The 15,990-nt window shown below is 45.7% G+C and overlaps 2 protein-coding genes across 13 annotated transcripts in view; one reads left to right on the top strand and one right to left on the bottom strand.

Moving 5' to 3' along the window:
- Positions 1 to 761, top strand: part of rinl (Ras and Rab interactor-like) — a 14,430-nt gene extending 13,669 nt beyond the window's left edge. For all 6 annotated transcript variants that reach the window (XM_081722591.1, XM_027021699.3, XM_081722590.1 and 3 more), the window contains one exon: positions 1 to 761. This exon is cut by the window's left edge and continues 2,169 nt beyond it. The gene's annotated coding sequence lies outside the window, so the exon portion shown is untranslated.
- Positions 762 to 5,655: 4,894 nt separating this feature from the next.
- Positions 5,656 to 15,395, bottom strand: meis3 (myeloid ecotropic viral integration site 3). 7 transcript variants are annotated; one of them, XM_027021683.3, is made up of 13 exons: positions 15,031 to 15,395; positions 14,583 to 14,662; positions 12,060 to 12,205; positions 11,110 to 11,284; positions 10,976 to 11,026; positions 10,834 to 10,884; positions 10,543 to 10,692; positions 10,320 to 10,428; positions 9,646 to 9,791; positions 8,847 to 8,923; positions 7,804 to 7,862; positions 7,433 to 7,519; positions 5,656 to 7,029 (listed from the first exon to the last, which is right to left on the bottom strand). In XM_027021683.3, the coding sequence occupies exons 2-13, from the start codon at positions 14,592 to 14,594 to the stop codon at positions 6,839 to 6,841; spliced, it is 1,254 nt and encodes a 417-aa protein (XP_026877484.2). In that variant the 5' UTR covers positions 14,595 to 14,662; positions 15,031 to 15,395; the 3' UTR covers positions 5,656 to 6,838. The 7 variants fall into 7 exon arrangements, with proteins under 7 accessions (XP_026877484.2, XP_081579841.1, XP_081579839.1 ...); XM_081723715.1 differs by lacking the exon at positions 12,060 to 12,205; XM_081723713.1 differs by lacking the exon at positions 15,031 to 15,395 and having other exon boundaries at positions 12,041 to 12,205.
- Between the last annotated feature and the right edge of the window lie 595 nt (positions 15,396 to 15,990).

Below are 15,990 nucleotides of genomic sequence, written 5' to 3'. Positions count from 1 at the left end.
AGGTTGTGTTACTGGGTCCTGCTCAGGGAGGTTGTGTGGTCTGCCTCGGGGAGGTTGTGTTACTGGGTGCTGCTCAGGGATGTTGTGTGGTCTGCTCAGGGAGGTTGTGTTACTGGGTGCTGCTCAGGGAGGTTGTGTTACTGGGTGCTGCTCAGGGAGGTTGTGTTACTGGGTCCTGCTCAGGGATGTTGTGTGGTCTGCTCAGGGAGGTTGTGTTACTGCGTGCTGCTCAGGGAGGTTGTGTTACTGGGTCCTGCTCAGGGAGGTTGTGTGGTCTGCTCAGGGAGGTTGTGTTACTGGGTCCTGCTCAGGTTGTGTGGTCTGCTTAGGCTCTCTATCCACTGGGTGTTGTGATGCCTCCTTCTCCCATATGGCTTTCCAGTTATTGTACATAGATAGATATTCCTGTTATATCTGCTTGCTCCTGCCCAACAGATATTATATATAAACTGAGGCAATAAGATCTACAATGTAAAATAAATATATAAAATGAAACCGTAAGATGTATTTATTGATTATATCGGCATTATTCAAGCGTCAACACTTTACACCACTAGGGGGCAATGTTGTTTATTCATAAAACTACGGGACGACTATCAGCGTGTTAATTCAGTTCAATGTTATTGTCACTCACAATGTGCAAGCGCGTGCAAGCGCATGTGTAAACGAAAAGAGATTAATGACTGTCTTACAAGACTATCACTGCTGTGGTTTAGAAATAATGTTTTATGATCGAATAAAATTCCAATTAGCATGTAAAACTGGTTCATTCATAATTGTACTGGAGCGTACACAATATCTCTTTCCCCCATTTATCCCCTTTATTCAAATAAAGTTGAAAGGTCACTGCAAACTAAAGTTATATAAGAGCAATCTTCCATATAACTGACTCGTTTACTCCGTGGTCACAACACAGAGCAGTCTTCCCACACCGACTGCTGCAGCGCTCACGCGCGTCCGTGTGCTTTTACGAGGGCGCGCTCATTTGTCTGGTGCTGTGGGCTCGTTCTAAAGCACGCGCAGTAATCCGTCCTTCACGCGCACGCTATGAAGCACCTTCATCTACAGTCAAGCAGCAAAACCAGTCACATTCACTAATGGGTCGTCTGGAATTCTGCTTGCATCGGTTTTACTCATTAAATCCAAGTTTCGAAAACCAGCCTCCAGAGTCCTCGGTGACGACGTCTCCTTTCACGTGCATGAACGTGAACTTCAGCAGGTAAGTTCTTCCCCTGCTGCACGTCCACAGTCCACAGTGCGCATTATGCATGCAGCAGGTCCATAAAGAGATATAGCACAGGTGAGTTAGTGGAGCACAGACGGCAGGGCCCTGAGGCTGGGTACTGGGCTCCTCCGCCCAAGGAGAGCGGCACCAGACGTTTGTTACACACACACACACACACACACACACACACACACACACACACACACACACACACACACACACATACACACACACTCACTCACTCATTCACTCACTCGCCCATCACTGAACACACTGTGCATGAGTAAGACTGCTGTAAATTCCTCTGCCGGGAACATTTTGACTGACAGCTCACTAACGAGTGTCAGCTCTAATGATGTGCCGCTGTTAATGGAAGTAAATAAAGGAGAGCTGGTGCTCCCCGACACCTTCTCACCGATCACTGCCCCGACACCTCCTCACCGATCACTGCCCCGACACCTCCACCGATCACTACCCCGACACCTCCTCACCGATCACTGCCTCCGAAACATCCTCACCGATCACTGCCCTGACACCTCCACCGATCACTGCCCCTCCTCACCAATCACTGCCCCGACACCTCCACCGATCACTGCCCCGACACCTCCACCGATCACTGCCCCGACACCTCCACTGATCACTGCCTGCAACACCTCCTCACCGATCACTGCCCCAACACCTCCACCGATCACTGTGTCTGACACCTCTTCACCGATCACTGCCTCCGACACCTCCTCACCGATCACTACCCCTCCTCTCCAATCACTGCCCCGACACCTCCACCGATCACTGTCCCGACACCTCCTCACTAATCAATGCCCCAACTCATCCACCGATCACTGCATCCGACACCTCTTCACCGATCACTGCCTCCGACACCTCACTGCCCCTCCTCACCAATTACTGCCCCGACACCTCCATCGATCACTGCCCCTCCTCACCAATCACTGCCTTGACACCTCCACCGATCACTGCCTCGACACCTCCACCGATCACTGCCCCTCCTCTCCAATCACTGCCCCGACACCTCCTCACCGATCACTGCCCCGACACCTCCACCGATCACTGCCCCGACACCTCCTCACCGATCACTGCCCCTCCTCACCAATCACTGCCTCGACACCTCCACCGATCACTGCCTCCAACACCTCCTCACCGATCACTGCCCCTCCTCACCGATCACTGCGTCCGACACCTCCTCACCGATCACTGCCTCTGACACCTCACTGCCCCTCCTCACCAATTACTGCCCCGACACCTCCATCGATCACTGCCCCGACACCTCCTCACCGATCACTGCCCCTCCTCACCAATCACTGCCTCGACACCTCCACCGATCACTGCCCCAACACCTCCACCGATCACTGCCCCTCCTCTCCAATCACTGCCCGACACCTCCACCGATCACTGCCCCGACACCTCCACCGATCACTACCCCGACACCTCCTCACCGATCACTGCGTCCAACACCTCTTCACCGATCACTGCGTCCGACACCTCTTCACCGATCACTGCCCCGACACCTCCTCACCGATCACTGCCCCGACACCTCCACCGATCACTGCCCCGACACCTCCTCACCGATCACTGCCTCCGACACCTCCTCACCGATCACTGCCTCTGACACCTCCACTGATCACTGCCCCTCCTCACCAATTACTGCCCTGACACCTCCACCGATCACTGCCCCGACACCTCCTCACCGATCACTGCCCCTCCTCACCAATCACTGCCTCGACACCTCCACCGATCACTGCCTCCAACACCTCCTCACCGATCATTGCCCCTCCTCACCGATCACTGCGTCCGACACCTCCTCACCGATCACTGCCTTCGACACCTCCTCACCGATCACTGCCCCTCCTCACCAATCACTGCCCCGACACCTCCTCACCTCCTCTCCTCCTCACTTTCTTCCTTCATTCAGCAGAGGCCCAACCAGCAGCCTTCACACTGGACGTTTCTTCTCTCCTCTCCTCTCGTACTGCAGATCCGACATTATCATCCAAATCTTGCACTCCATAGTTTTGTTCTTCAGATTCACAGTGCTGACATCACACTATTACATGTCAAAAACACATTTTAATAGTAATTTCCTAGCATTTATTCTTTTTTATGAAGTGTTTAGTGCTAGACAAAGAAGAAAAGATACTCATATGCCTCCTTGAATCTGCTCTTATTTCTGTACACTTGGTCTTTGGTCTTTAGCATTTCTATTCATAAACCTTCGCTAAGAAAGTCTGGTTTTTCAGTTTAGCATATACCCCCCTCCTTCTCTCACTCCCTCTATTTCCCCCTTCCCCTCTCTCTCTTTCTCTCTCTCTCGTCTGTACTCTGACAGGTGTGTAATTGGATGATTAATTTTCCCTCACAAGACTCTCACTCCCTTTTCTTCCCACACAAAGCTACACACTAACATGCACAACAATACACACACACTATCCATTCTACACACTTCTTGCTGTAGCACTTTGGAAGAAGGGGATTATGTGTAAACTGTGTCCACAGTTTGTCCCATGCTTAAGGAGGACATACAATGTCAGCCGGAACATTCTTCATGTCCCCATGTTGTGATGTCTCTGTAACTTAATTACAGCACAAACAACGTGTTGTTTGGACTTTGTGTCAGTCCACCAATATCTATAATCCTTTTACATACTTTTCATTCAGACAAAATATTTCATTATATATATATATTTTTAAAAAGCAGTGAAACAAACAGAGGACAACCAACATGTGTGTTGACAGGAAAAGCAATTAATTGATCCAGGGTCAGCTGCAAGGGTCAAAGAGCTAGGAAACTTCCTGTTGACCCCTGCATGAACTTTAACCCCTGCTGTAGGCAGTATCCATCACATTGGCATGGTTGGGGGTCAGGGAGGAGGACAGTGAGAGTGAGAGGATGAAAGAGAGAGAGAGAGAGAGAGAGAGAGAGGGAGGGAGAGAGAGGGAAAGAGAGAGGGATTAGCAGGACATTAGAATCTATTTTCAGGGGAAATTTGACAAGGAATAAAGCAAAACTCACAGCTGCAGCATTACTGGACATCACTAAAGCAGCTCTACACCAGAGCCGTAATGGTACCTCAGGGGTAGATGGGGGTCTTCGCCACAACTACACTTACCAAGCAACTGATAACAACAATCAGCCCTTATTTATTTATTTGTTAGGATGTCAATCAAAATGACTGATTCTACTGATAGTTACGGTATTTGTGCAGTGCAGTAAATGAAGGCAAAATAGTTCATATGTTGTATTCTTTTGAGTGGATGTGAGTGTAAAATCTAAATGTGTACCTAAGATATTAATTTTTAAGGTATCAGGGGGTTCGTGGGCCTGGGGCATAAATGGGAGGGGGATCTTGTTTTAGTAATCTTAATTGATTTTATGGTTGTGTTTTTTTCCATGTCTTTAATCCTGCAGTTACTTTTTTAGCTAAATTTTTAGCTAAATGTTTTAGCATTTTAATGAGTTTTTGATTTATGGTTTTGTGTGTTTTTCTGTGAAAAATGAATGGAATTAAGATTATTTGGAAAAACAAATTAGTGTTTAAGGTATTAGGGTTTTAAGGTGTTTGTGTTTTAAGGTATAAGTGTTTTAAGGTATTGGTGTTTAAGGTATTAATGTTCAAATCAAAGTTTATTTGTCACATACACAGTATAGCTGGCAGTGAAATGACTGCTCTGCCTGTAAACTGAGGAGAGAAAATATATAGATAAGGGAAATGTAAGTTTAAACTGAAATATATTCTAAAATGTATTTGTAAAGGAAGAAAAATAAAGTGTAAGATATAAAATAGAATTTGTTTTGAGGGGAAAATAAATAGATCAATTTGAATGTGGATGAATAAATATGTCCGGATAAATAAATGAATCTAAAGGGAATAAATAAACATGAATATGAATATATACAAGTGTACAATTATACAGTTATTAAGCTCAGGGTGTAGGCGTGCAATATGGCGCAGTGCAAATAACAAAATATGGGTAAGAATGTTTATGAGCTTATAGTAAACAATGGTCCAGTCCAGTGGGGGAATCCAGTGAATGTTTAAGGTATTAGTGTTTTTAAGGTATTGTGTTTTAAGGTTTTGGTGTTTAAGGTATTAGTGTTTTTATGGTATTAGTGTTTTAAGGTATTGGTGTTTTTATGGTATTCATTTTTATGGTATTGGTGTTTTTGAAGGTATTGGTGGTTTTTTATTAGAGGTTTTATCATTCTGAAGAGGTCACGGTGGCTCACAGATGAAGTCATGACATGTTGTCCACCAATGAGGTCATGACAGGACATGTCACCCACCAATGGACAACAACAGAGCAGCAGAGGGACGCCATTATGCAGCCAGGCCAAAATTACATAAATAAATATAAATCTAATAGAATAGATATAATAGAATAGAGAAAAATAGCAATAAAGTAATACAAACCATCAATTTTATCGTTCAGTCATAGTTTTTTTTTAATGCAGAGGTAAAGTACAGATTCATAGCTTTTAAATATTAGTCCAGTTATTTAAAAACACAAGCCAGGAAGATACCCTGATTAAGAAATAAGATGCACCTAACACTGGTACTTGCAGACCTCCTCTCAAACTTCCCTCTGTTAGGACTGTTTACCAGAAATGTTCTATGTTAATACAGCAGACATATGATTTCATGAAGGCATGAAACAGATCCTACAAAGCAAACTAAAAACACGCTTGCTAGGACCTTGAAGGACCTACTATTAATATAAACTTCAAAAAACTGAAGATAAACATCAACTCAGGGTTTGGTGACATTGAGTCTCTGACACACATAAATACAAAAATAGATTCAACATAAAAACTTAAATTAAATATGGCGTCCTGATGACAGAGCGGCATGACGAGGGCAGGGTTGGCAAGAGGAAGACGAGGACCGGGTCATAGCATCAGGACAGACGGACCCAAACTCTCTCATTATCACGAGGACCGGGTCATAGCATCAGGACAGACGGACCCAAACTCTCTCATTATCACGAGCATCCAGCAGTTACGTCTTTGGGTTTGCGGGGAAGCTCGATGCTGTTGGTTCAAGAAGACTGTTGCAGGACTATTTGATTCAGTCGTGAAGGCACCAGACTGCAGATATCTGGCGATCTTCTCTGCTGGATTTCCTGGGGATGGGGTTCTGGCCAGCAGGGGGAGGCACTGAGCACCCAGAAGTTCAGTTCAGAAGAGGCTACGGTTCACCCTGAAGGCCATAGGAAGACACGGTTTGAGCCAATTGAGCAGAGTTCAAGATGTAGCTTGCAAAATTGAAAATAGGTTCTGTGTATATGACTGTGCATGATAAAAAGCGATGCTCATGTGTAAATGGCAGAGGAATGTAATTGTGTGTGTGTGCAGGAACACGGGGCCATCGCGCTGAAAGGTTCTCAGCACACTGACATGTAAAAACAGTCGGACACATCTGTGCCTTTGAGTTTTAAGACAAAGTGATTATAAAGGGTTAATGGCAAACGATCACAGGGGCGCCTTGAAAAGACAGCGAGGGCGTCTGAAGAACAGTGAGGTCATGCTCGTAGGATGACAGCAGCACGGATGGGAGGGCGTCGGCCAAACTAACTTCTCCGCCCTTTTCCCCTCCCACACTCTCAGTGGGCATGGATGTCAAGGCTTTGTCCAATAAGGGGCTCGGAAGAGTGGGGATGGGGGGGCGGGGCCAGCAGCATGGCAGCATGGGGGCTGGGGTATGGGTGCAGGGAGGGGCTGGCGTGGGTGTATCCCGCCTGGGGCAGCAGAGCCCCGGGGTAGTCCGCAGGTAGAGACGCCAGGCCCTGTAGCCCTGCAGAACACACACACAGCGAGTGAGAACACACAGGATGTATTACAGCTATTCTATATCTGCAATCATTTTTAAAAAGTTAAAAGTGTTCAACAAAATAACAGAACACATCTAAAATATATAACAGTTATTTCTGTTGTGCAATCTTTCACAGTGTGGCTGTTCACTGTGCTTCATCAGGGGTAAATGACGTTAGGCCTCATGTATGTCTCGCATATATGTAATTCAGAAAAGTACAAGTATACAAGTAATTTAAGAAAGTTTTAATCCATATTCCCTCCCATTATATCACATTCCTTTAGAAGGTGCAGGGGATTCAGGCTATTTTGTTGTTCTGTAGTCAAAGCCGTAGACGGATGTTTAATAGCCGTAATTTCACCCATTCTACAGATATGATGCTTACCTGCTGTCCTAAGGCCTAAGTGAGGTTGACCATCTAATCCATAACCTCCTAACGCTGCCCCTTCTGGACTGTAGGGGGCACCCTGACCTATATGACACACAAACACAAATGGAAACAATCACAAAAACACATACAATAGATTGATCAGAGCACACAGTGCAAAATAATATGCCAAGTCAACTTTGAGCCTCTGAGTCTGATTATATTAAACAGCACAGTGTCAGAATGGGTGGAGTGGAGTGGGATGGTGGAGTGGGGTGAGGTGAGGTGAGGTGGGGGTGTAGTAAGGTGGTGGAGTGAGGTGAGGTGGGGGTGTAGTGGGGTGAGGGTGGGTGAGGTGGGGGGTGTAGTGGGTTTGAGTGGTGGGTTACCTGAGCGATTCGACTGGTCGATCATGGGCTGCACTATCCTACGCCTGGCGTTAATAAACCTAAACGAAGAGACACACACGTTACACACACACATCACACACAGCAGTACATATAAGAACACAGTGCACAAATATCACAAATTAGATCAATAGGTACTAAAAACAGATAACACTGTAAGTGAAGATCAATATAAAAGATGGTATGAGGACATGCAGTGTCTCTGTGCTTTGAGATGGAGAACATGCTAATGTATCTGTGCTTTGAGGTGGACGACATGCCAGTATCTCTGTGCTTTGAGGTGGAGGACATGCCAGTGTCTCTGTGCTTTGAGGTGGAGGACATGCCAGTGTCTCTGTGCTTTGAGGTGGAGGACATGCCAGTATCTCTGTGCTTGGAGGTGGAGGACATGCCAGTGTCTCTGTGCTTTGAGGTGGAGGACATGCCAGTGTCTCTGTGCTTTGAGGTGGAGAACATGCCAGTGTCTCTGTGCTTTGAGGTGGAGGACATGCCAGTGTCTCTGTGCTTTGAGGTGGAGGACATGCCAGTGTCTGTGCTTTGAGGTGGAGGACATGCCAGTATCTCTGTGCTTGGAGGTGGAGGACATGCCAGTGTCTCTGTGCTTTGAGGTGGAGGACATGCCAGTGTCTCTGTGCTTTGAGGTGGAGAACATGCCAGTGTCTCTGTGCTTTGAGGTGGAGAACATGCCAGTGTCTCTGTGCTTTGAGGTGGAGAACATGCCAGTGTCTCTGTGCTTTGAGGTGGAGGACAGGTAACAGTCTGACTGTAGAACATCATAAAAGCCTGAGAAGCTTTTTTTGTCTTTTTTTTCCGATAAGGAGATAAACACCAAACCTGGGCATTATTAACCTTTCACCAGCTAACATAAATCCTCATTACAGCAAAATGAGTATTGATCATGGTGGCATAATTCATTTGGCCTCTATTGACCAGGTAAATGCAGATCAATGCATGCAGTTAGGAGGTGCAGAGTGAGCTGCACGCTGACCGTACTGCATGGCTCAGGTACTGCACAGGGTACTGACCAGTTGTTGACCTGCAAAATGGTAAGTCCTGTGTCTTGAGAGAGTTGCTTTTTCTGTTCCTCAGAGGGGTATGGATGCTGAGATGGGACAAAAAAGGATTGTGCTTTGGTAAACTAGTTAATTAAATATGTCAGTAAAAAGTTCTCCTAGTATAAAAAAGCTGTCTCAAGCATTTCAGTTTTAATACAGACATTCTGTTCTCTTATAATTTGGTGGTGTGAATAGTGTTTTTATAATATAAATTGTATAACAAACACAAAAGTTGCAATACACATGGGAATACACTTTATAATATAGGATATATAGGATATAGTTATATATAGCACCTAATACTGTGTAGTTATAAATATATAAATGTATTGTATATAAATAAGTGACGTATGATCAGGTCTATAGCATGGCGGCAGACAGAGCCTGTGCTGTTCTCACTGAGTCTCTCTCCCATTTATTTATAGCCACTGCTGAAGCTCAAATCTGTGTGTAATTACAGCAGGTTCGTTAGGAGCTAATTAGCATATGCCTGTTACTGTACTGCATGTGGTCTCTGCTCCTTTCAGCTGTGCAGCACTCCCATAATTCAGATTTCACACTAACACGCCACACCGTTTGGTCTCTAAAAGTTCATGTATTTCACCAACTTCTGTCACCCTAAATCACCTCTCTCTCTCTCTCTCTCTCTTTCTCTCTCTCTTTCTCTCTCCCTCCCTCCCTCCCTCCCTCCTTCCCTCTCTCTCACTCTGCTTGCTGTATTTCTGCCATTTGTCTGAGGTCATTCCTTTCCTGTCTTTGTCTCCCTTACTGATAGGTGCTGGAAGAGCCAGGCTCTCATAATGTTGGTTGCCACTTTGGGGAAGATCCCTCTTTTCTTGTTATTTCTTCTGTCCCGGTCAGTCTCGTCTTCTTCTCCGGTACTGGGAGACGCTACAGCCCCATCCAGAGCATCTCCTGTAAGTCAGGTGAACAAACACGATAGGTAGAATGGCGCTGTATTCCTCTCTCTGTACCCATTCTAACTTGAGAGGGGGATGGAGGTGTGTATGTGTGTATATGTATTAGCGTGTGTGTGTGTGTGTGTGTGTGTGTGTGTGTGTGTGAGTACATGATTGAGTGTGTGTTTGTGTGTGTGTATGTGTGTGTGTGTGTGTGTGTGAGTACACGGTTGAGTGTGTGTGTGTGTGTGGGTGTGTGTGTGTGTGAGTACATGATTGAGTGTGTGTTTGTGTGTGTGTATGTGTGTGTGTGTGTGTGTGTGTGTGTGAGTACATGGTTGAGTGTGTGTTTGTGTGTGTGTATGTGTGTGTGTGTGAGTACATGGTTGAGTGTGTGTTTGTGTGTGTGTATGAGTGTGTGTGTGTGTGTGTGTGTGTGTGAGTACATGATTGAGTGTGTGTTTGTGTGTGTGTGTGTGAGTACATGGTTGAGTGTGTGTGTGTGTGTGTGTGTGTTTGTGTGTTTGTGTGTGTGTGTGGGTACCTGCTTCGCTGCAGTTATCTGCGCTGTGTGTAGTCGGTCCACAGGAGACACCGGGTGTGACTGAGGGTGTAGACACACAGTCATCTGTGTCTCGCAACCAGGACTGATTCTGGATCAGAACAGAAAGCAACAGTCAAACACGTACACTTACACATATACGTATATATATTCACACGCACCAAGAATAACGTCACAACTGCAAACCCTGTCTGGGGAAACACACTTGCTCTGACAGACTTGTGCAAGAACCAGTGAAATCTTCTATGTCAGATTTGGACCCGCCCTCCCGTTCCTCCAGCACCAAATCAGTGGGCATCTTCCCCTTCAGACAGTTGATGTAGCGCTGACAGAAATTATCGCAGAGATCATGGACCTAATGCAGCAGAAACAGAGGGGAGTAAAGACCAGACCTGTGTGTCCCACAAAAATAAGAACATGACAAAATATGTCATTCATTAATAAGAAACTAAAAATATTCCTGGAATGTTCCAAAACGGAGTGACAGGCATGTCACCTTCTCCAGCTCCAGCAGGTGGAAGCGTAAGACTTGGATGGCCTGGATCATCTGAGACAGAACAGCGGTTATAATAGCATTCACCTTCTCTGTGTGTGTGTGTGTATGTGTGTATGTTAGCTAAGAGTGATGAGCATCTTACTAAATTGTCCAGTTCTGGGTTGGATGAAAATATGGGTTTCTCTGAGCGGATCTGCAAACACAAACACAAGGTGACAGTCACTGCTACTGACCTCTGGAGGATGAACGTGATTGGGTCTTGGTGCTGTCACTCACCTGCTTGGCGAAAGCTGCTATATCTTCATTGAATGAGTCGGAGGAGCACACATCACTGTGACTGGTCATGCCAGGGAGATGGGAGGAGTTTGACATTGAGGAGGAGTCACGTGGTGAGCAGGTGGCCAATTCACACTTCTCAAACACCAGAGCCAGGAGTGGAAACAGAGGATGGCTACACACACACACACACACACACACACACACACACAAACACACACACATGCGCATACACAAAAAAATAGACAGATAGATAGACAAGCCACACACATACATAGAGAAACGCACACATACAAAGACTTCATAGTGTATTTAAATGAAGAGACATAAAGATAATGTGTTTGCTATTGCTATAAACCCACAGTCAAGCATTCACCCCTTGACCTGTGTCTCACCCACAGACCTGAGTCTCAACCATAGATCTGTGTCTCACCCATAGACTTGTGTCTCACCCATATATCTGTGTCTCACACACAGACCTGATTCTCACCCACAGACCTGTGTCTCACCAATAGATCTGTGTCTCACCCACAGACCTGAGTCTCAACCATAGACCTGTGTCTCACCCATATATCTGTGTCTCACACACAGACCTGTCTCTCACCCACAGACCTGTGTCTCACACCATAGACCTGTGTCTCACCCATATATCTCTCACCTACAGACCTGAGTCTCAACCATAGACCTGTGTCTCACCCATAGATCTGTGTCTCACTCACAGACCTGTCTCACCCATATATCTCTCACCTACAGACCTGAGTCTCAACCATAGACCTGTGTCTCACCCATAGAGCTGTGTCTCACTCACAGACCTGTCTCACCCATATATCTCTCACCTACAGACCTGAGTCTCACCCATAGACCTGTGTCTCACCCATAGACCTATGTCTCACCCATAGCTCTGTGTATCACCCATATATCTGTGTCTCACCCATATATCTGTGTCTCACCCATAGATCTGGTCTCGGTGCTGTTTGAGAGAATCAGGAACCGTTTGGCCATAGTGAGGTGGGGGTGGGGGTAGTGACCTCATCACTTCACCATAAGACCCCACAGACAAAACCTCAGACCCTGCGTACTGTACAAGCTCTTCATACTGAGAGAGAGAGAGAGAGAGAAAGAGAGAGAGAGAGAGAGAGAGAGAGTCAGAAAAAGACTGTGATTGTGTATGTGCTGTGTGGAAAGAAGAAAGAGGGTTGTTTATACTTGCTGCAAATTTCAGTCTTCCTGGATAAAAACTTTGAAAACATGTGCACGCACGCACGCGCACACACACACACACACACACACAGACAAACAAACAAACAAATCCCCCACAACAACGTTTTTCACTCAGCCATCTAATAACCACAAACACCGCAGCTTCGCCCCTCGTCACAATTGTGCACATTACCGCACTACCTGAGCAGAATAACAGACACGTGCGGCAGGCTGGCAGTCCACCCCGGTGAAGGTGTTTAGTTGTAGATCGTGCAGAAATACACCTGCTGATCTACGCACGCTCTACATGTCCGTCCGCTATATTATGCGCCAAACAGCAGTCAAACCCCAAAACGGCACCGATGCAGGCGACTTCCCCGCTGTTCTCACCGAGCTATTCTGCTTGAGTTACAAAACACACTGGTCCCGAGGCCTGTAATAAAGGATAATCGTCAGTAATACCGTTCAGATTGTTTCCCGTCTGCCATTTGACGGCTTAGTGTATAACCGAAATAAACAAAGAATTAAACTCAGATAATTTAATAAACAGTGTCACAAACTACATGACGCACGACTGTCTTTCCTGTCCAAATGCCGCCTGCAGTGTGCTGCTCTCCACCAGGGCAATCTTACCTTAGTCTGCTCTCCAAACACAGTGGGACCTGTGTGAGTCTCCAGTGGCTTTAAAACCGCTGCACATTCTTTTGGTCGTTAAACGTTTGGGTATTTTAAAAACCGCCAGGAAAACGTTTATATAAATGGCAAGTTTATAAGCATCGCGGACGCACGAGCTTTTAAAAAGAGTCTTGACGGCTTTTTAATTCAAAATTGATTTTCAGTTGTGAATTTTCTTTACTTAAATAATAGTAATAAGATACGTTGTGTGTAAAAGCATGTGGCAATGTGTCAGACTGTTGGTAACTTTCAGTTGCAACAGGACAATGCTATAACCTAAAACCGCTCCAAACCCACACGAATAATACAAACGATGTCAAAGAAGGACCCATAAAGAAACACTTATAAAGACACATTATTAAAGACACACTCAAAAAGACACATTCATAGAGACACATTCATAAACACATATTCAGAGCGTTCCGAAAATGCAAGTTCACTCATTGCCCTATTGCACACTGGACACTGTAAACGCTGCTGATAACTGTACGTCCTGTCAGCAAAGTTTACAATCTTAAAGTGGCCTAAACTACATTAGCTGCCAAACCCAAATCTAAAATTAGTTCTGAGGAACGTAATTATATCCCGATTATGGTGAATTATAACCCGATTATAGATATACATTACCTATGGCTACATCCACTTTTTAGAATTACCTGAGTGAAAATGGAAAAATAAATATGTAACTAAAAAATGTTAAATGCCACTTCTGAAAGCGAAACGGGCTGATTTTGCGTGATGGTTCATTTGGTAGCAGCAGGAAATGGGGAAGTTTGCTTAATGTATCTACGTGACGTAACCACTTAAAGCTGTAATTAGATTTTTTTGTAGAGCAAAGAAAACAATTAATATGAAGCCTACTGCCTTTATGAAGTTCGAGTCTACAGCATATCACGAGGCTGCAGATGTCACACATAAAGAAACGTTTGAGAGGACATCGTGATATTATAGTGACATACCACAATTACTATTACTATTCAGTCTCGTGCCAGACACGCGCTCGTCCCGAGCCCAGGCTCATCTGCTCTCCGGTTAGTTGGCATGTCTGCTCTTCGTATGCGCAACTAGCCCGTATTTGCCTTTAACGGTGTGAACTATAAAGACGCGGTTTGAATTCGCCTGGGAACATTGTCTGTGACTGTCGAATAATCCGAAACGGATTATACAGGTAAAAGCACTGGACAGCGCGTGGACTCGAGTTATAACCCGTGGGTATTCATTTTAAGGAATTAATACCCACGGTATTTATTCCTTAAAAAGTTAAATAACATAATATTCAGTTAGTAGGCAGGACTTTATAATGTTTTAGTTCATTACAATGTTAAGCATTAACGATCACAGTCATGCGATTGTTTGTAAACAGTTATCCGTTTAGACATAAATGTGCTAGAGTTGGAATTCCAGTGTCAGCGTGTGCTAGGGAGGCGGACCGGGATGCTGTCTCGGGGCGGGAAGGAGTCGCGAGGCGGTTACCAGAATATCGCCTGGTTATGAGACAAGCAGTTTTGTTCCAAACACGGATACAATTAACGGATTGATCACAACAAATCAAAAATCAAAATTGCACCAGCGCGATAAGTATCAATAAGCACACTTACCCTTCTATCCATGCGACACGGAAGCCACGCTCTCTCGCGGAAGACGACACACACCAATCCGGTAGCGCGGGGCACGATTACTAACAGAGAAACAAGCACATTAAATACAGCCGAGCGATCTTAAATAATAATGTCCATTTATTTAAATGTCCACGCCAGCGCAGTTAAGTGTTCTCTATGTCCAGACTAAAACACCACGGGTTGGCTATTCTGGCCTGTAATCTACCACAACTGCCAACACGTGAGTATTTATGTGTAGAAAATCCCTATTTTTGTGTGTTGGCTGTGAAGCGGACCATTAACAAAGTAAGCGCAACTTTTAAAGTGATCAACTGAATTTTAATCTACACAACTCCTAGCCTAGTCTATGGTTCATCCAGACTCCGCCGCAGGCTTACTAGGGCGTACATGGTTCACCAGAGAAGGAATAAAATCTCTGAAATCGCACCGAAACTCCAGACGCGCGAGTCTCTCCGCCCAGGCGAGCATCCAGTGTGAGACGTGGTTATCGCAGCGCGCGGATCCGGAGTGTTGCAGGGCTAGCGGGCGCGAGATGGTGCACGGTGCTGTAGCGTCCTCGCTGTTCTTTCGCGATGTCCATGGACCGAGACACGAGCTGGAGTGGTCTGTCACGGCCAAAGGAGCGGTGGCGCTTTAAAGCAGAGACGGAGGGAGCGACGGAGGCTGAGGTTGTTTCGGGGGTCAAAACACGACGGGGTCTCACCCCCACCTCCTTATCACACACGCTCGCGCATTACAAACGCAGACCCGCTCGTTTTATCTGAACTGCACGCTCTCACCCCCCACCCCCACCCCTCGGGGCAGCACACACACACACACACACACACACACACACACACACACACCCCGAAGCAAGCATCCTCTATTGCCCTCATGCAGTCACTCACACAATGTTTTAAAATGGCCGTATAGTCACTCGCAGTATTGGAGTCTCATTTAGTGTTCTTATGCAGGCAGATAGAAGATTAACGGGCCACGACAGCTAACAGGTTACGGTTACTCCATCCTCCCCCTGCACGCGCACCGACGCGTGTCTATCTAAATGCCTTGTCATTTTCGTTTGTGAAGGCTGTTCCACATCTTATAATTCCTGCTCAGATGAGTCTGGGTCGTTGACAGCAACATATTCACTCATTTATTCCTACATTTACGGGAGGAACGCCTTTCTCACCTAGAAATAATCCTCCATGTCGTTACACGCTATGAGTTTTTGTATAACCTAGCCTGCATGCACGTTGGGGTGAGCTTGATAAGCATATATTTCTTTATTTAATTTTAACTTTAACTTTCCTCACATTTGTAGCCCGTATCCTCCCTGCATCTAGCCTCATCTTATGTCTAAACTGTTGGGACATTTCAATGTTTCGGAGCGCCACAGCACGCTGAA

This window comes from Electrophorus electricus, chromosome 11, assembly GCF_041902795.1.
Source record: "Electrophorus electricus isolate QZ-2024a chromosome 11, ASM4190279v1, whole genome shotgun sequence".
NCBI classification, from domain to species: Eukaryota; Metazoa; Chordata; class Actinopteri; order Gymnotiformes; family Gymnotidae; genus Electrophorus; species Electrophorus electricus.
Note: the sequence above shows the minus strand (reverse complement) of the source record. Positions and strands in the feature narration are given on the sequence as shown.